The 20,698-nt window shown below is 54.7% G+C and overlaps 1 protein-coding gene across 2 annotated transcripts in view; it reads left to right on the forward strand.

Moving 5' to 3' along the window:
* The first annotated feature begins 1,092 nt into the window (after positions 1-1,092).
* Positions 1,093-20,698, forward strand: part of PPL (periplakin) — a 45,475-nt gene continuing 25,869 nt past the window's right edge. For both annotated transcript variants that reach the window (XM_041747531.1, XM_041747532.1), the window contains exon 1: positions 1,093-1,308. In XM_041747531.1, the coding sequence (XP_041603465.1) occupies positions 1,247-1,308 (62 nt within the window). In that variant the 5' untranslated portion in view covers positions 1,093-1,246. The remainder of the gene's footprint in view (positions 1,309-20,698) is intronic.

A 20,698-nucleotide genomic window follows, 5' to 3' on the forward strand; every position in this document is an offset into this window, starting at 1 on the left:
TGTCCCTTTTCAACTGGCACGCAGCTAGCCCGGGTGCATGGCGGCACACAATTTAACCTGGGCATTTGCTGGCAGTATTCTGTAACGTCGTTAATTTTGAACCAGAATCCAGCCACTTTTATGACCAGCCATGAAGTATTTCTGTCCTGCGGGGGCCTGGAATTATCAAAGGGTTTTTTTTTTTTCTACCCCAGATGGCCGCACTTCCTGCACATTCGAGCCAGGCGCTTGTGTGTGAATTCTCAACCCTCAGAGGGCAGCCCGGTGGCTCAGCGGTTTAGCGCCGCCTTGGGCTCAGGGCCTGATCCTGGAGACTCTGGATCGAGTCCCACGTCGGGCTCCCTGCGTGGAGCCTGCTTCTCCCTCGGCCTCTCTCTGTCTCTCTGTGTCTCTCATGAATAAATAAATATCTTTAAAAAGGGTTAGGGGGATGCCTGGGTGGCTTAGTGGTTAAGCCCCTGCTTTCCGCCCAGGGCGTGACCCTGGAGACTCAGGATCGAGTCCCGCATCCGGCTCCCCGCATGGAGCCTACTTCTCCCTCTGCCTGTGCCTCTGCCTCTCTCTCTGTGTCTCTCAAGAATAAATACATATTTTTAAAAAAGGGTTAGGACTCTCCTCCTAACCCTTTGGGCTGTGGGCAGTTGTTATCAGTGTTTGCCAAGTAAGGAAACCGAGGCAGGGGGCGGTAAGAAGTCTTGCCAGGTGTCGGCTGACCCTCTGTGGTGGCGGAGGTGGGGGGATCCGAATCAGGCAGGCGGGCTGCGCGGTCTCTTTGCTGGACTGCGACCCCCGTGGAGTTCAGGCTGCCCTCCCCCGTGCACCCCCCCCAGTCTCCGCCACACGTGCACGGGCCCCGCGGGGGAGGGAGACGCGGGGGGCGGCGGCGAGCCGGGCGGGGTTCCTCCTGCAGGGGGCGCGCGGGGCCCGGGGCCAGGTGTGCCCGCCCAGGCGGCCTCGGCGGTGCGGACCCGCGAGGTGGGCGGCGTCCCCTGGGCCCCGGCTGGGCGCTCCCCCGCTGCGCCCCAGGGGCCTGGAAGCCCCGCCCCGCCGGTGGCCCCGCCCCGGGAAGGTAAGCGCCACCTTCTCCGGAGCCGCCCGGGGAGCCGCGGACCGCGGGCGCCCCGCCCCCCGCGAGTAGGGACCGCGCCGCGGCCGCCGCTCCGCACTAGGGGCCCGCGCGCCGCCCGCTCACCTGCGCCTCCCCCGGTGCCCCGGTGCCCCCGGCGCCGCTCCCGCCAGCGCCACCATGAACTCGCTCTTCAGGAAGAGAAACAAAGGCAAATACAGCCCCACGGTGCAGACGCGGAGGTGAGGGGCGCGGGCGGGGGGACCCGAGCCCCGGCTGGGTCCCCTGCACGGCGCACGACCGAGCTGCAAGGAGGGGACCTCCGCTTCCCGGGGCCGCCCGGCGCCGGGGCTCTCCTGGGCCGGAGCCCGCCGGGGCGGGGGCAGCGGGCGCGGGAGGACGACCCCCGAGGCAGGGGCGCCCCGCCCGGGGGCTCAGGGCGGGAGGGAAGCGGGGCGGAGCGCGCGCAGGTGCTCCCGGCTCGCTGGGGCCGCGCCGCGCCGGGTCCCCGTGCCACCTGCGGCCCCCGGTAGCTGCCGCCCTGCCTTCCGGAGCTCCGCCAGGAACAACCCGCGGTGTGTGGGGTCGGGGGGGGCGCCCCTGTTCCCGCGCCGGGGTTTGCGCGGGGCCCGGGCGTCCTCGGAGCTCCGCGCTGCAGGACTTGCCAGGGCTGCGCCCCACCCCCCGGCCCGGCAGCTGGCCGCGTCTCCGCCGCAGGTTCCCAGGCGGCCTGGGGAGGCGATGACATGTCTCGATGTGTTTGCGTTCACTCGGCGGTGGCCCACGTCCTTTTGATAAGCCTAATGTATTCACTTAATAACCGGTTCAGGGAAGCCGCCTGCAGATGCTGAGATTGAGGGAAGGGGCCGGACTTTGAGTCTCGCAGATATGAGGTGGGGGCTCCTGGCTAGGGAGAGTGCACTTTACCAAGCTTCATTCAGGTGGGAGACTCAGCAAACTGCACTGCCCACCTGCTTGGGAACATCCACCCTAATGTGGCCTCACGGTGGTCCTCACTCCTGTCCAGGCCCAGAAGAAGGTGAGAAGACCCTGGCCAGGGCTTCCAGCATTCTCCTGTGGTCCAGCCCAGGGAGACCTCTCAGACAGGTGCAGGCAGGCCTGGGCACTCCATTACTGTGAGTTCCAGCTTTTTCCAGAAACTGCACCACCCTGTGGTTTCAGAGTCCCCATCTCCCCTTTGGGCTGTTTGAAGCTCAGAGGCATTTATTTTCCCCCTCTAGAGTCCCCCACTCCCCCAGCCTCCCCAGGCTTTCACAACCCCAGAGATTGGGCAGGGCCCTGCATGCTGCTCCTCTGTGGCTGAGTCCAGCTGGCTCTCAAACCTAGCTGGGGTCCCGTCCAGTCCCGGAGCTGTTCCCTGGAGCATTGCACAATCACACACTCTGTGCCAACCACGGAGGGCTGTTCTGTTCTCTCCCCACCAAGACTCGGGCCCCTCCAGTCCTTTACACATGCACACACCCACACACCAGGAGATGGGCCAGGCCTCACCCTGCCCTCTGCCTCCCCCATCCCTCCAGACCCCAATCCCTCCAGCTCTCTGTCCTGTTCCTCTAATAGAAGGTTGGATCTAACAAGGTGGTGATGAGCTCATACGAGCTGGGAGGATCTTGGCTTTCCCAGTAGAGGATAGGAAGGAAGGAATTCCCATCCTTTACAGCTGTATGGACTCCAAGGGCCCAGGGCGGCAAGGAGTCAGGGTCCTCCCCTTCTCTCTCCCCCTTCCCCCTCCCTGCATAGTTCAGCCCAATTGGCTGACAGCCATTGATTCCAGATATCAGCTTTGAGGTTTCTTTCTCCAGGAAGACTTCCCAATTCTCTCCCCGGGATGGGATGAGACGCTCTTCCCTTGGGCTCCATGGCCTGGCACAGGCACAGCCCTGTATAGGGCCTAGGTGCTTCCCTACCTGATCTCCCCAGACCAGTGTGTCCCTCCACGTCTGCCCCTCAGTGGGGACAAGTTCATAGCCTGGGTTGTGGTCTGGGGGACAGCTTCTTGCTCCATTCTCCCAGCAAGAATCTTTTGAGTGTTACCTGGTGCCTAGCACTGTCCTTCTAGCTCTATAATGTGGTCACTGGTCATGGGGGCACTGACCCTTGAGAGTTGCTTTTTCATCCTGAGTTTCTTGGGGGCCTCCTTTGTCTAAGGGAGGGTGGGGTTGCCAAGCAAGACAAGGTGGGTGGGAGCTCCGGCCCGGAGAACAGAATGTTTCCCTTCTGATCCTGGCTCTGCCACTGCTGCTGTAGGCAAGTCAGGGGCCTCTCCCAGGTCAGCTCCCTCATCCGCAAAGCAGGGACGGTGCAAATCTATCTCCTCCATGGGGTCTTGGTGGGGAGCAAATAAATGTGACAGTGGACAGAATGCCCTTAGCATGCAGAAAGTACCCAGATGGAGGGGCAGCATCACTGCCTTCAGCTGAGGGGCCCGGGGACCCAGAAGCCAGGCAGCCACAGAAGAGCCCTCTGTGGAGAAAACTGCCCCTCCCTGTTTGTCAACCTTTTAGCATCTGAAACTGAGGAGGGCCAGGACCCGGTGAACCCCGCTGCTCCTGTCACCCTGGTTCCTAATAACAGGTGTGGGAGCTGATGTTCACACCTGAGCTAATGACAGGGTCAGGCTCACTGCGGCTGAGGTTGGGCATCCAGCTCAGCAGGGAAGGTCCGTCCTGAACCACGGCTGAGACTGCAGCCCCTACCAGTTGCCCCTTCCTGATTTTGCAGCCTGGGAGGAGCTGCTTGGCCTCTGAGCTGGTGTTTTCGCCTGCGTAGAAAGGGCATAAGCATAGTTCCTGCCGGATGATATTGTTGGCATGAAAATTGAAATAACACAGGGAAAGAGTTCAGAGTTCTAGGAGGCCTCGATCTACGGTGGCTGCAGTGGTTAGAACTATTGAAGAAATGCAGAGAAGTCACTCACCGTGCACCTGGGATTGGATTGGATGCCAATGGACAGGCTGTGCACTGTACACCTCCAGGGCTGCCATTCCCGGGGTGGGGGGTGGGGGTGGAGGAGACATTGACTACCTCCTTGTACTTGATGGATTTATGCTTAATTACTAGTGGTTACAGGACTGTGTCCTGGCTGTAGGACATAGAGCTGGATGGACAAGGTCTCTAGCCCCATGGCTCAGGTGCCATTGTCAGGGGACTGGTCTGCAGTAAGAGCTGTCAGGGTTACGGTGGAGACCTAGGAGGTCAGGCTGGACTTCCTGGGGAGGTATCCGACCTGTCCTGGGGAGGAGTGGAATGGTTAAAATCCAGCTCTGGGGTTGGACTGAATCCTGCCTCCGTTTGATTTTGGCAAAGAAATCCGACCTCACTGAGCCTCAGCTTCCTCATCTGTAAAATGGGACTAATTTTGCCTTTCCACCCAGACCTGGGTCCCAGTAAGCACCCAGCAGCCTGGCCTCACCTCTCAACCTCACCTCGATTGCATCCTGCAAGAATCACCTTGCCTAAACAGCGCCTCCCTGTGTGAGAGGCAGGGTCCCAAGGCTTTAAGGGCTGGGGAAGGGCTGCGTGGCCTCCTGGAAGCAAGCTGGGGTTCCCTGAGCCTCTTGGTGGTTAAGAGCCCAGAGTCTGGTGTCAGCCAGGTGTGAGTTCAAGCCCTCGCTTTGCCCCTCCGGACTGTGTGACCTTGGGCAGGTCACTTAACATCTCTGAGTCTTAGATTTTTCATCTGTGAAGTGGGAGTGATGAGAGCACCGGTGAGGTTGCTGGGTGCGCAGCCCCAGACCTGGTTCACAGTGAGTGCTTGGTAAACCATAGCAGCCAGGACGAGTAGTCACACACTAGTAAGGGTAAGGCGAGTGCTAAGCCCCGAGCCGACCAGATAGCTGGTCTTCTCTTCCCCGGGTGGGCCAGGAGGCCAGCTGACTCTCATCCATCACCTCGGCATCCAGGTGGCCCCCCCGCAAGCAGACCCAGGGAGACACACCTGCACCCAGGGATCGGTCGGTGACAGCTGGAAAGCCTGAACAGTCTGGGAAGGGCTCTGTCTGCAAGGCCCACCTCCAGCCATGTGGGTGACTTGTACTGGAGTCGTCCCTGAGGTCATTTCTCCAGCACCTACTGTGTGCCCGGCATGGCCATGGGTGCTAAAGTGTCTCATCCTGACGCAGTGCCAACCTGGCCTTGGTGTCTCATTTCACAGACGGTAACACTAAGGCTGAGAGTAAAGTCATTCACCTCAGGCTCATAGCTCACAGGTGGTCGATCCTGGGGGCCCAGGAGCCCCTGGGAAGGGCAACTAGGTCTTCCCACCCACACCTGGGTCTCCTCTCCAGGGACTGCCCCAGGCCAGATGGTGGAGTCACTGGCTTTTGTATTCCCTGACTCCGCCCCAGCAACCCTGTCTGCTTCCCCTCTCTCTGGCTTTGCCCTCACTTGCCCAGCCCTTCTCTTGGCAGAGGGAAGGAGACCTGATAAATTAGATTCAGAACAGAACAGCACGGAACCTTTAGAATGGCTCCTAATGGTGGCATTTCGAGCATTGTCAGGGGCAATCATCTGGGGACAGGAAGTTTTGGGGGAGAGGCTTAGTCCAATTCATACCATTTAGCCAATGCCCTAAGGAGGGTAAGGGGCACCCAGAGGGCCCTGGCCACCGAGGCGGGGGATGGGGATGGGGGTGGGGGTGGGGAGCTGCCTTTAAGAGCATTTCCAAGGCTCCTTGTCAAGAGGGGAGGACCTGGGCTTCCCAGCTCCCTTCTGCTCCAGCCTGCCTGTCCCAGCCTGTCTGTGGAGGGGGAAGAGGGAAATGGCCTCTGGTCTTTGTTCTCCTGCTTTAGGTGGCCCTTCTGTGTTTAAAACCCTTTGGGGGATCCCTGGGTGGCTCAGCAGTTTAGTGTCTGACTTCAGCCCAGGGCGTGGTCCTGGGGTCCCCGGATGGAGTCCCACATCGGGCTCCCTGCATGGAGCCTGCTTCTCCCTCTGCCTGTGTCTCTGCCTCTCTCTGTCTCTCATGAATGAATAAACAAAATCTTAAAAAAAAAAAAAAAAAAAAAAAAGAATAAACCCCCTTGGGCCTAGGGTGGGAGGCCTCTGGTGCCCCAGGTGGAGCCAGCCCTGCGTTTCCCTCCACTTAGCCCTGCCTGCCGAGCTGGCTGCCCAGGCCCTCTTGCCTGCGTACTTGCAGTAGCCTCTTCACAGTTCTTGCTTCCACCCCGACACCTTAGTCCCTTCTCCCCCTGGGCTGCCAGGGAGCTCATTGTAAAATGCAGATCTGCTCCTGTCCCCTGCTGCTTAACCCTGTGCCAGGGTTGCCTCTGCTCTCAGGCCCTGGTTGCTGCAGCCCTGCACACAGGAATGTGTGCCCCCTACCCTGTCCTTTCCACACTGCATCCAGGCACATGGCCTTCGTCCACACTCTTCCTCCTACCTGGAATGCTCTTCCCATCCCTCTTGGCTCATTTCTCCTCCTCTTTCTTGGTTGGTCTCTGTTCCTTAGGGAAGTCCTCCCTAACCTCTCGTCTTGCCCATCTCCTTGGTCCTTAGCTCAGCAGCTATTTGACTCTGGCCCTTTGGCCAAGTGGGGATGGATGTCTGTCTCCCCCCTAGAGACTGGCTGGTGTAGCTCACGTGCTAAACAAGTGAATGAATGAGTGAGGATGATCTGTGGGGGACTGCTAGGATTCTCTCCCTCCTTAAACCTCTCACAGAGCACACACGGCTGTGTGCACACGCACGCATTCCGACCAAGAAGGTGGGGGTGGGACAGAATGTGAGCTCCTGAACAGAGAGTGCGGCTGACCCCTGACCCCACCCAGCCACCTTCTTCTGTGTGCTCAGTAAACAGGCGCGATAATGCAGGGTGATGAGGGCTGAGACAGTGGAGGCAGAAGGGCCCTGACCCAGCCCCAGGGCTTCTGGAGGACCACCAGGAGGTGGGTGGATCAAGGGAGCACCGAGGGGGCTGAGGTGGGGTAGAGGGGGATGAGGCGGGGTAGGTGTGCAGCCATGTGCATAACATAAGCCTGAAAAGTCATCAGCGAACAAAGCCAATGAAGGATACGAAGAGTATGTTTATGCACATTTTAAAAAACATTCATTCAAAGCAACATAATGTTTCAGGATGCAGACATAGGTATGTAGTGAAAACATGAAACACTTGGGAGGAAACCAGCAGCTCCAAAATTACCTTGCCCCAGAGGAGGGGGCTGCGGGGATAATGAGTGATAACGTTATATTTCTTTGTAAACAAAAACTAAAGCAAATATAGCAACATGGGAACATCAGCTAAGTCTTGGTGGTAGGATTCTTTTCTGTACTTTTCTGCATGCTTGAGCTAGATCATGAGTTTTCAGGTCTTTTAAAGTGAGGAGTGGGGTGGACAAGGAGAGTGGACAGCAGGAACAGTGTGGGCTGGAGCCTGGAAAGGAGCCTGGAGTCCTGTGTCCCAGAGTCCAGTCAGTAGTGGGAGAAAGAGATGGTGAGCCCGGGAGGACCGGTCCTGAGGCCAGAGGAGCAAGAATGGAAGACAAGCAGGATGGTGCTGGATCGGGAGACACAACTGGGAAGTCTCGGGAAGGTGGCAGGGGTACTGGGAAGGGTATAAATGTGTGAGAGGCTCAAGGCTGAGTCCTGGCGTGGGGCAGCTGCCAATGATTATGTTGTATTTCTTAGATAACGCTACCCTGACCTCTCTTCCAGGTGAGGCTCAGAGTTTCTGTAGCCTGCCCGAGACTCGGAGCTGCCCTAACATGGGCATTCTGAGCTGCGAGCAGGCAGGCTGGCCACCAAGTGTCCCAGCTGGCCACCTGGCCCACCTGCCCTGGGCAGAGTGTTTCTCAGGTCTTACAAATGAGCTGCACACCCAGCTGCTCCCTGGCTCGCTGCTCAGCCTGCTGCCTGCTGACCCCGAAAGGCTGCATGGCTGCAGAGAAACAGTCGTGTGTGGAATTTCTTGCTGCTCCAGTGGCCTGGGCTCAGATTTCAGACTCATAGCTTTTATAGTTTTCACTTCTCTGTCCTGGGCATGGGGACATATTGGTTCCAACTGAAAGTTGAGGGAAGGTTCTAGGTTTGTGCCAGGAACTGAGAGGGCTCAGTCCTGCTGCCCCAGATAAGGAGCTTGACTCTTCCCAAGTATAAAATGGGCAACCCAAGCTCTCATGTCACTGAGGGGGACACCGAGGCCCAGGAGCAGGTTCCGAGGGCATGGTGGGTAGAATAGAAAGAGCCTGAATTTGGGAGCCGCAGAATTGCCCTTCAGGCCCAGCTGTGCTGCGTGTGAGCTATGCCCCTGTCCCCTGTGCTGCCGGCCACATTCCCGCCCCTCTCTCGGCTTGATGAAAGCAGGGACTTTGCATGTCATGCAGTCGCTCCATTACCCCAAGAACGGTGCCAACCACATAGGAGCACTCAGTAAACAGTGGTGGAAGGTCTGTTTTGAATCTGTGGAATAGGAGGGGTGGAAGCTTGTGGAGGTCTGGAGACAATGTGTGTAAAACACCAGGCATGTATGGAGATTGTGCTTTATAAATGGAGACTGGCACTCCTGGTCTTGAAGCCAGGATGACGTCTTGACCCTTAGAGGCACCAAGACTGGCTGCAGCCCTATTTAAACCTTACAGAAATCTTCAGGACTAGCACTGATGTTACCCAAGGCAGCTTGAACTTCTGTGTGGGGGGTAATGAGAGCCCGAAAGCACACGCCTGACACGGGCCTGGAGGTAGGGTGGCTTTGCTGGGCGGAAACAGATTAGGCCGGGAAACGGATCTGTAGTTACTAAGCCAGCAATCTTCTCTGTTTAGGATATACTTCCTCAGGATTAATAGCTGGGTGTGGAGGATTTTACTGTCTAATTACCATGGAAGTTTCTAGTAAGGAGAGTATCAGTCAATTGACCAATCAATCTGGTATTTACTGGATGCTTCCTGTATACTGCTTTCTTATAAGACTTTCTTCCTGTAGAGATCTGGAGATTCTTCCTCAGTCTGCTCCCTGTAATCCTGTGATGCATTACTGTGGTTCGTTTCTGGATTCCCAACCCTGGCTACACATTAGAATCATCTGGGGAGCTTTAAAAGAAATGTCCAGGCTCTGTCGCAGGCTGATTAAGTCAGAATATCTGGGGTGTGGCCCACACTTCAGTCTTTGGATGTGTAGCCAGGAGTGTGAGCCCCACGTTCACACTGATTACTTTGATCTGTCTTGTTCTTGAGGTACGTGCAGCTTGCGTTCCCTTTTCAATAGCAGCTGCCTGGTCTGTTGTGCTATATTCCCTTATTCTCAACTTGCCTGTATCATTCTGTTTCAGGTATGTGTCTTATAAAATGGCACAGAGCTGGCTTTTGTTTTGTATTTGTATTCTCACCTGAGAGTCTTAGCTTTCAACAGGAGAGTTTAACTCATTTACGTTTATTGTAATGACTGATGTGTTTGGACCTACCCCTGCCATGGTAATTTGTAATTCCTATTTATCATGTTTCCTTTGGCTTTTTTTCCTGCATTTTATTGGATCAAGCTATATTTTTACAATTAAGTTAGGATATAAAGTCTGAATAGGACACAGTGGATGAAAATATCCTGACCCAGGCAATCTGGATCTTTGCAATTATAGTCTTCAAGGTGTTTTTCTTCATCCTGCTTATTAGGTTGTAAGCCCTTGGACTTATCTGTCTTGGGGGGGGTGGGTGTGTGGTGTGGGCAGTGCCCTTAATTCCAGGCCTTGCATAGGTTTGGAGTTCAACATGTGAACTCTGATTTCAGAGGTAGGTAATGAAGAAGGGCCTGTCCCCAAGGCCTGTAAGAGTGGCAGAGAGATGATAAGGAATTGGGGGCGGGGGTGAAAGTTTATTTGGCAGTGATTGACTATCTAGAAAACTGGCTAGGGTGACAGCAGTCACCAGTCTGGATGCTTACTAGTCCAATGGCCCCAGGCAAGTTGCCCTTCTTCCCTAGGCTCAGTCTGTTCACTGGGAGCAATAATAGTACCAACCTCGAGGGGTTGTTATGAGGATCAAAGTGGAAACATGTGTCAGGTACTGGGGCAGGGTAGAGCCCCGGGAGATGTTCCCTCTGTGCTGATTCTTTCTCCCAAAAGGCCTCCTCAGAGGGACAGATTGGGATCCCCTCATGGTGGCATCTTAGGAGAATATCTGAGTCAGTCACCACCACTATGACTCAACCACTGGGATTAATTGTACCAAGGCGGATGCCAATGAGATGTAAATCACTGGGCCTCCCCTGAGTGGTGAACGCCTTGCTGCTTCGTCCTGTCTCCCTGATGTCTCCCTGTCATTTCGTGAATTGGTACTGGTCACCCTTGTTCTGAGAAGGTGGCTCTGGAGCCTGTCCAAATCCTGGCACCACCACTTCCCAGCTGTGTGACCTTGGGTGGGTTTCTCATCCCTTCCAAGCTGCAGTTGTCTTCATCCGGAAAATGGGGGGATAGGAATTGTGGCCATGCTATCAAATGTCTGCTCAGTTCCATAGCTATTTGTTGAGCCCCAAGCCTATGCAAGGCCTGGAATTAAGAACAATGAAGGGCTCCCTAAAAGATGACTGTCCTGGGGCGCCTGGGTGGCTCAGTCCGTTGAACGTCCAACTCTTGGTTTCAGCTCAGGTCATGATCTTGTGGTCGTGAGATTGATGAGATTGATGAGATCAAGCCCCGTGTCGGGCTGTATCCTCAGTGCAGAGTCTACTTCAGATTTTCTCTCCCTCTCCCTCTTGTTTACTCTTTCTCTGTCTTTCAAATTAATGAATAAAATCTGAAAAGAAAAAGATGGGTACATCCTTACTTATCCAAAAGTTTATAGCCTAACAGGCAGGATTAAGAAAAGTCCCCAGTGGGGGCACCTGGCTGGCTCATTCGGTGGAGCACAAGACTCTTGATCTTGGGGTTGTGAGTTCGAGCCCCACGATGGGTGTAGAGATTACTTAAAAATAAAATCTTTAAAAAAGAGAAGGGCCTAGGGACACCTGGGTGACTCAGTGGCTGAGCGTCTGCCTTCAGCTCAGGGCATGATCCTGGGGTCTGGGATCGAGTCCTACATCAGGCTCCTTACAGGAAGCCTGCTTCTCTGTCTGCCTATGTCTCTGCCTCTCTCTCTCTCTGTGTGTGTGTCTCTCATGAATAAATAAATAAGATCTTAAAAAAAAAAAAGAAAGAGAGAGAGAGAGAGAGAGAGAATTGCCCGATGACTGTAAGGGTGCCTTTCTCCCAGGACTCCAAGATTTCAGTGGGTCTTGTGAAGGGACCAAGTGGGTGATTGGCACCTAGCAGGTGCTTCGTGTTTAGCCATCATTTTCTGAGTGCCTACTGTGTGTGCCTTCGCGTCAGAGGCAGGGCAGATGTCTGGGAGGGACAAAATGGGGGCCAAGGGACGACTAGCATCAGAGATAAGCCTCCCACCAAGTCTGGATGTCTCCAAGGAGCTGCTTATGCCCTGGCTGGCCCTAGAGGCAGGCAGGACCCAGAAGAGGATGACCCTGGCCAGCAGGCAGCTGGGGCTCTGCTGTGGGCTCTGGGAAGGGTGAGGCTGGTTCTGGGGAGAGGTGAGCACTCCTATGCATTCCAGACATTCCAAAAATGATGGCTCCTGCCCACCCTTCCCCTGCTCCTGTGCACACCCACTGAAACAGAATTAACCCCAAAAGGGAAGGACAGTAGACGTGACCAAGAGGGAACATGGGGACTGACTCAGGCCTGGAAGGCGAGGTGGTCCTGGCTGAGGAGGGAAGGCGGTTCCTGCTAGACGTGCCCTGTGCCCGCCGCTTCCTGTCTCTACACACAAAGCTGAGTTGTGATGGATGGGGGACAGAGCGGTTCTGGGAAGACTTATGGCAGGGCTGCAGCACCCCTCTGGGGTGTGATCTCTTCCCCAGAGTGGCAGGTCACGAAAGAGGCCAGGGCAGGAAAGAGGCTGTTCTCCTCGCCTAAGGAGAGGGATGGCTGGGAGCAAGCCAGATGCCCCTGGCTCTGCCCTGTGGCTTGTGGGCAAGGATGCTCCAGCTCCAGGGGCATGGGAAGGGCCCCCGGGTGTGGTTTACCTGGAACTCTACCCCCAGGCTCCATGCTCTGCTGGGTGCAGCTGGGAGCTCTGGATTGTTTTGAAGTCAAGGAGCCAGGAATCTGTAGACCTGACCTGGCCTTGGGACAGGTGTCTGGACAACCTGTGTACGTCTGGTAGAAGGGTGGCAGAGAGCACAGGGATGATCATATACTGAGTGTCCCTACGTACCAGGCTCTGAGCAGCACCCCTAGATGCTCTGTGCATCTATGGCAGAACTGATGGGCTGAGAGCAAAGTGGCCAGAAGCCACAGAATCACCTAGAACTGCGCCGTCGTACTTGGGAGCCACTAGCCACATGAGCTGAGATGGGCTTCGAGTGAAAACTACATGCCAGGCTTCAGAAGGCATAAGATGAACAAGGAATGCAAAATAGCGCATTAATAATGTTCTGTCGACTACCTGTCAGAATAATTTCTTAGATATATTAAGTCAAACCACAAATTATATAAAAATTAAGTTCACCTGTTTCTTTTGACTTTTCTTTAAAAAAAAATTTTTTTTTTTAAAGATTTATTTATTTATTCATGAGCGACACAGAGAGAGTCACGCCCGGAAAAGGATGTTACAGGGCCCGTCATCCCACAAAACTGGCTTAGCACCCTCTTTTTTTTTTTTTTAAGATTTTATTTATTTATTCATGAGAGACACAGAGAGAGAGAGAGAGAGAGAGAGGCAGAGACACAGGCAGAGGGAGAAGCAGGCTCCATGCAGGGAGCCTGATGCGGGACTCGATCCCTGGCCCCCAGGATCACGCCCTGGGCCAAAGGCAGGCGCTAAACTGCTGAGCCACCCAGGGATCCCCTCTTGACTTTTCTCATGCTGGAAAAATTTAACTACAAACGTGGCTGTCGCAGCCTCTTTCTATTGGACAGTGGTGACCTTAAACACAAAGTAGGACAGTAGGAACCTGGGGACGTTTGCCGCCTGTTAGATGTGTCTTTCTGTTTGCCGCTCCACAGTAGACACCATAACCCTATTTATGGCTGAGGAAATTAAGGTAGGCAGGAGAAATAGCATGTTTGGTTACACCAGACATGGGCGCAGCTCACTGCCTTGTTGCTGGGATGAGGATTGTGCTGGGCGCTGTGGACGTGGCAGTGAACCAGATAGACCAAGGCCCAGCAGTCCTGAGCCTCTGTGACGTGACTGCCACATCCAAGGTACTTTATAAGGATTATCTCCTTGAATTGTGTCAGCCCTCTGGGGTGGGGCAGATTCTTATCTCCATTTCACACACGAGAAAATAGGCAGGGAAAGGCTAAGGAGCCCACCCAGGGCAGAGCAACACCAGAGTCTACGTTCTTTCTCTGTGCCAGGATGACTCAGTTTCCTTCCCTGCATGCAGGATAGAGAGGAAAATGGGTCAACTCGTTCCGCATGACTTGGGCACAGAGAGCTGAAGGCAGCAAGGGAGGCTCTCGCTGCCAGGTGGAGGGTTGGCCATTCATGGAGTCCTTGAAGGGCCTAGGTCTCTCCTGGAGGTAGGAGGCCAGGAAGCCGGCCCTTCTGGTGGCTGCTGAGCTTGGGACAGAGATAGACAAACTGAGTGGATCAGTTGGGCATGTGGTCAGTAAACCAAGTCTTAGCCAGGGTGGTCCTAGAGGTGATCTACAAACAGAGACACCGCCCCACCTCACCCCAACCCAGAAGTCACAGCCAGTGCAAAGGCCCTGAGGCAGAAAGGGCTGGGCACAGGGTTGAGATCTGGAGGTCCTGTGGGCCATGGGCAGGAGTGTGAGCTCTCTTCTCAGAGCATTGGGGAGCTCTGGCAAGTTCCAGGCTGGACAGTGGTAAGATCAGGTGCACTGTTGAAATGTGCTGCAGCTGGCCTGGGCGGCAAGGGTCTGGGCCCAGGCAGATGGTTGGGGGTGGCTGTTGCATTGGTCCAGGTGAGACGTAGCAACCCCAAGCAGGCTGAGACCACAGGGCAAAGGAGGGTAGACCCAGCAGGTCTGTTCCCAGTGGAACGAGGGAAGGGAAAGGCCGGGATCTGGGCGGTTCTGGGTTCTGCTTGAACAACCAGGTAGACGGGCCCTCCCTGCCCTCCCCTTCCGCGGTTTCCCTCCCACAGACAGGAGACAGTGCTCAGGACGCCAGAACGCCTGTGCTGGAAGCCTTACCCTTCGAATCCCACAGCTGATTCTAAGCCCAAACCCAAGGCGGTGCAGTGGGACAGAGCCTGGGATCCGCATCCTCCCAGTGGCCTCACTGCCCAGGTGTGCGCCCAGCCTCTCCCTGCAGGGATCGGAGAGACCTTTCCAAATACTGAAGTTACCTGCGAATTTCCCATGCCCGGGCGAGGTGATGTCCGAAAGGAGGAGCCACAGCATGTCTTGGCTCGCATGAGGATCAGTGTGAATGGCACGGTGGCCTGGGGTCTTTAATTTTTTCATTTTTTTTTTTTAGCTCCCCGGTGCCAGTGCAATCTGCCTTCCGGCCTCGGCTGCTGGCTTTTGTCACCCCCTGGACAGAGACCCCACGTGTCAGCAGAGAGCCTAGGCTCTCCATGTGGCAGTACCCTCTCATTCAACCCTGGCAGAGCCCCGTGGCATGCATAATGGGATGCACCCCGCCCCCCCCCCCCCCCGCCGTGATGGACAGGGAAACTGAGGCTCAGAGAGGCTGAGCAATTCACAGCTTGGGAAGGACTGAGTCAGGATTCCCCTCCAGGCCAGCTGCCTTCCGTCTGGGTGCTTGAGCACCAGGTCATACCGCCCCTCCAGCTGTGAGGAAGGGCAAGGAGCACCTGCACAAAATAAAGCAGGAAGGACTGGGCAGCAGGATGGGGGGGTGAGGGTCCCCTGAGATGCCTCTGTTCTTTTCCTGCCCATCTACTCCCTCTGTGGTCTAGATGACCCGGGTTCCACCTCCATCCCCACTTCTCCGGAGGCGCCCGTGTTGCTGCTGAGCTCCTGGGTTTGAGCGGCCACCAGCAGAGCAGGTTGGGCTGTGGTTATTGAGTTTCTACCTCCTGGTGACAGAACGGGGTACCTGATGCCGTTTAGAGCTCTCAGGCTCCCTCCCTGCAGTGTCCGTGCTCTGACTACATCCTGGGGACACAATGAGGCGCCTGTTCCAGGCTGGCGCCTGCAGGCTCAAACCCAAAAAGGCCTTGTTTGTCCCTCAGGGTGTCCTCACACCCAACCCAGGGCTCTGCGGAGATGCCAGGCAGCCCTCTGGCCGGGCTGCACCCCATTTTCCCCAACTAGCACCAGGAGTCTCATGTCAACAGGGCTCTTCATCCTACTGAGGACAGGACCCTGGCCCTCCTGGGTCCGTGCCAGACCTCGGCTTCCTCAGCCCAAGAGAAGAAAATGAGGGCTGGTTCTCTGGAGAAATGGGCCCAAATCTGCCTGGAACCCTCCTCCCCCGCTGGCTTGTGCACCCTGCACAGCAGCAGCCGGGCTGGGTGGGGTGGGGCCGAGGGAGCCGTCGTGGGGACAGGTGAGTCCTGCATCCCACCAGCTTCTACTAGGTGGGGTCTTAGGTCACAGCACCCCACCTCCTCTTGCCTATCCACAGCTAGGTATCCTGGATGCCATTCCCATCACCAAGACGTCCCGTAGGGGTTTGCTGGAAAGCCCAGGCAACTGGAAGGAAACTTTTCTTTAAAAACTAAACTATAGGGGCACATGAGTGGCTCAGTGGTTGAGCATCTACTTTTGGCTTAGGTTGTGATCCCTGAGGATCGATTCCTACGTCGGGCTCCCTGACGGAGCCTGCTTCTCCCTCTGCCTGTGTCTCTCTGTGTGTCTGTATGTCTCATGAATGAATAAATAAAATCTTTAAACAAAAATTAAACTATAAATTTGTTTCCAATTCTTCAGTCTCCCCCTAATGTCCTTTCTCTCTCCCACAACCCCATGTCGCACTCTGCGGTCACATCTTAGACTCCTCCAGGCTGACAGTTCCTCAGTCTTGTCTTTCGTGATCTTGACACTTTTTAAATTTTTTTTTAAGATTTTATTTATTTATTCATGAGACACAGAGAGAGGCAGAGACACAGGTAGAGGGAAAAGCAGGCTCCCTGCTGGGGAGCCCAACGCGGGACTCGATCCCAGGAACCCGGGATCATGCCCTGAGCCAACGGCAGGCGCTTCACCCACTAAGCCACCCAGGGGTCCCAGACCTTGACACCTTCGAAGAGGGCTGGTCAGGTGTTCTGTAGGCCGTCCCTCGGTTTGGGCTTGTCTGCTGGCTGCCAGCCCTGAGATGGAGGTCATACATTGAGAAGGGCTCCTTGGAGGCAATCTGGTGTCCCCCCTGGTACCGGGTGTCAGGTGTCCCACTGTGTTGATGTGTCTTCCCCCTGGGGATGTTAACCTTCTGTCCTCTCCATCGGGAACTTACTGATTTTCAGAAGAAACCTATTTTATGGAACCAAATGCAAGCCGGAGTCCACAGGCAGAGCCCATGCACAGCGGAGCAATGTAAGGGCTCAGGTGCCTTGTGACTGGCATGCCTACGGGGGCGGGGGGTGTAAAAGTGCCATAAATACGTGTTGTGTGCATGAGTGCTCATCCTCACCATCTGTGCTGAGTGATTCGAGGTCCCTCGCTGAACGGTACTTCTTGACTGTCTCCTGTCTCCTGCCAGGCACTGGTTTTCTGCCCTGAACCCCAGGGTGGTCTCTGAAACTCAATTCTTTTTTTTTTTTTTTAATGTTTTTGTTTTTGTTTTTGTTTTTTTTGCGTGAACATTTTCCTCTTCTCAAAGACTTTTTTTTTTCATTTTTTTTTATTTATGATAGGCACACAGTGAGAGAGAGAGAGGCAGAGACATAGGCAGAGGGAGAAGCAGGCTCCATGCACCAGGAGCCCGACGTGGGATTCGATCCCGGGTCTCCAGGATCGCGCCCTGGGCCAAAGGCAGGCGCCAAACCGCTGCGCCACCCAGGGATCCCCTGAAACTCAATTCAAATGTTTCCAGGAGGGCCCCCTGACTTTTCTTCCACCCCCCTCACTTAACTACATGGGATGGACGATTCCCATTTTATAGATGGTAAAAGGGAGGTTCAGAAACAAGAAGCTCACACCGATGGCAGGTGCGGTCAGGATTTGAACCCCGTCTGACTGCAGGCACCAGCTGCCTCCTCTGTGACCTTGGGTGGGTGCCTTTGCTTCTGAGGGCCTCAGTTGGCTCATCCGTGTAATGAGCAGGTGGGGCTGGATGACTTCCAAGCCACCCTCTGGAACCAAAGGCCACTGCCCTGAGAACCTGTGTCCGTGTTAAACTTGAGTAAGTAGAGGAGGGCCGGGTGTGTCTCTCTACCAGCATGTTGCTCAGCCCTACCTCCCTCTCCAGGGTGGGGGCACCTTGGCTTTCCCGGCTCTGCGGGTGATCGTCGCCTCCGGGGTGGACAGGACTGGACGGCGGTGGTGGGGAAAGGTGGTATCTTGGTCTCCATCAGTCGGGCTCATGCCCTGTCTGGCTGCCCCAGTGGGTCTTATTAGTGAGATGAAAAGCTGGACTGGCCAGGCCAGTTCCCAGCCGTTTTGGGATCTGCGCCCCCTCCCTCAGGTTCCTGACCTGCCCACATTCCTGCACTCCTGCACACCTGGCCAGAATGCAGGGTCCTGTGGGGCGCCTCATTCAGGACCCCAAACCCAAAAGAAAAAAAAGTGTGCTAGGACTGTGGCCCGGAGGCCTGTATTAGAACCCCAGTTGTTGTTTTCTGGTAGTGGGAGTTGTGGTCAACTCATTAAATCACTCAGTGCCTCAGTTTCCCCATATGTAAAACTGGAAAACAGTGCAACTTCAGCAGTGGTAGGATTAAAGGAGTTAATCTTTTTTTTTTTTTTTAATGTATTTATTCATGAGAGGCACAGAAAGAGGCAGAGACACAGGCAGAGGGAGAAGCAGGCTCCATGCAGGGAGCCCGATGTGGGACTCGATCCTGGGTCCCCAGGATCACACCCTGAATCAAAGGCAGATGCTCAACCACTGAGCCACCCAGGCACCCCTAAAGGAGCTAATCTATATGTATGTGACTTGCTTAGCACTGGTGGGCACATGCTCAACTCTGTGCGTGTTAACTAGTATCTTCTAGGCAGCTGGGTGCCTGGAGCTGGTCTAGCCTCCTGGAAAATAGATACAAGGCAGGAAGAAGGCTCAAGGGGGTGGGGGAGGAAGAGACAAGCCCCATCACCTAGAAATGGCACTTGCCAATTTTGGGGATATCAGCTTTTTTTTTTTTAAGATTTTATTTATTTATTCATGAGAGACAGAAAGAGAGAGAGAGAGGCAGAGACACAGGCAGAGGGAGAAGCAGGCTCCATGCAGGGAGCCCAATGTGGGACTCGATCCCAGGTCTCCAGGATCATGTCCTGGGCCAAAGGCAGATGCTCAACCACTGAGCCACCCAGGGATCCTGATATCAGCTTTACTGAGATACAACTCCCATACCATACCATTCACTCATTTAAAGTACACAATTACATGGTTTTTCGTATATTTATAGAATTACCCACCCATCACCACAACCAATTGTAGAACATTTCCGTCACCCCCAAAAAGACACACCCCCACGCCTGTCAATGCTCACTTGCCAGTCCTACCCCCAGGCCCTCGCAACTAGGAATCTGCTTCCCACTTCTATGGATTGGCCTATTCTAGACATTTCATGTAAGTGGAATCATATAGGATGCCTGGGTGGCACAGCGGTTTAGCGCTGCCTTCAGCCCAGGGCCTGATCTTTGAGACTCGGGATCGAGTCCCACGTCGGGCTCCCTGCATGGAGCCTGCTTCTCCCTCTGCCTGTGTCTCTGCCTCTCTCTCTCTCTATGTCTTTCATGAGTAAATAAATAAAATCTGAAAAAAAAAAATAAGTGGAATCATACTATACGTGACCTGTTGTGCCCCACGTCTCTCACTCGGCATAATGGTTTTGTAGCTCACCCCCACTATGTCAAGTGCAGCTGCTTCATTTCTTTTTCTTTCTTTCTTTCTTTCTTTCTTTCTTTCTTTCTTTCTTTCTTTCTTTCTTTCTTTTCTTTCTTTTTTGCTTCATTCCTTTCTTCGCCGAGTGACGTTCCATTGCGTGAATATTCCACATTTTGTTTATCCATTCATCGGCTGATGAAAGTTTGTGTTGTTTCCACTTTTTGGCTATTGTAAATAATGCTGTTAGGAACCTCTGTGTTTCGTTCAAAGTTTTGTGTGGACCTATGTTTTCGTTTCTCTTGGGTAGGTACTTAGGAGTGGACTTACTGGGTCATGTGGCAACCCTATGTTTACTTTTTTTTTTTTTTAGGATTTTATTTATTTATTCAGAGACACAGGCAGAGGGAGAAGCAGGCTCCATGCAGGGAGCCTGATGTGGGACTCAATGCTGGGACTCCAGGATCATGCCCTGGGCTGAAGGCAGGCTCTAAATCGCTGAGCCACCCAGGGATCCCCTATATTTACCTTTTCGAGGAGCTTCCAGACTGCTTTCCAAAGCAGCTGCACTGTTTTTACAGTTCCCACCAGCTAGCTAGGAGTGAAGGTTCTTATTTCTCCATAGCCTTGTCACCAAATCGTTATGGCCTGTCTTTTATTATCACCATCCTAGTGGGTGAGACGTGGCATCCTACCTCACAGGCTTGTAATGAAGATTAAGAAATGAGTGGAAAGGTTGGCATGTGGAAAGTAAATACAAGCTCATACTATTCTGGTGATGGTGCTTGTTGCTGTATGTTTGCTTGTGATTTTCCCAGCACCCCTGTGAGTAGCTGTGAGCCTAGTATTTGATGAAGTGGCCTCTAGAGCAAGACTGCGTGAGCAGAGTCCTGGCGCCCCATCCACACGGTGTATGACACAGGGCGAACACCATGACATCTCTGAGCCCTGGTTTCCTATAAATTATCTGTTAAGGGGCACACAGACCTCCCCCAGGGTTTAGGAAGAGGATGCTTCTATGGCAGGGCCTATAAACATATCTGATGTCTGATGAAGCATGTGCAGGAAATGTCAATATTTCCATGATACCTCGGTGGTCATCCCTGTCAACAAATGGAGAAACTGAGGCACCTCGAGGCTAAGGTGCTTGCCTGAGATGGTCCAAGCAGGAAATGGCTCAGCTGGACTTGGAACCCAAGTGTCTCTGGCCAGAAGGGTTCTCTCTCACGGAACCCTCCTTTGTTCTCTGCCGGGAGCTCCAGGTTCCTGGACTGGCTGTCTCCCCTGCTCCTTGGTCCCCTTTCTGGTGCCGGCCTTTGGCTGGAATAATGGGCCAGCCAAGGTGGGGACCAGAAGATGCTTTCCTCACTGCTCCAGCCAGTGAAGGGGGGCTGGTTTGGGCCCTGCATTGTAGGGTGGGCCTGGGCTGAGCCGGGGGCCCCCACCTCAGCTACACTGCAGGCTCCCGATGATGCTCCAGCAGTCATGGGTTAAATATCTGGTTTGAGACTCGCCGCATCTGCGTGCAGCAAGCCAGGCTGAGCGGCAGTGGTTTGGTGGAGGGGAGGGGCCGGGAAGGAAGCCCTCCCATTCTCCATGTGGTCTGACCTGCGGGGGCGGGGGGCGGGGGGGGGAGGGGGCGCGGCTGTGGGCTGTGGGCTCAGTCCATGCCCTGGCAGCCCAGCCTTCACCCTTCCTTCCTCGGATCCT

Source organism: Vulpes lagopus, chromosome 3 (genome assembly GCF_018345385.1).
Source record: "Vulpes lagopus strain Blue_001 chromosome 3, ASM1834538v1, whole genome shotgun sequence".
Classification (NCBI taxonomy): Eukaryota; Metazoa; Chordata; class Mammalia; order Carnivora; family Canidae; genus Vulpes; species Vulpes lagopus.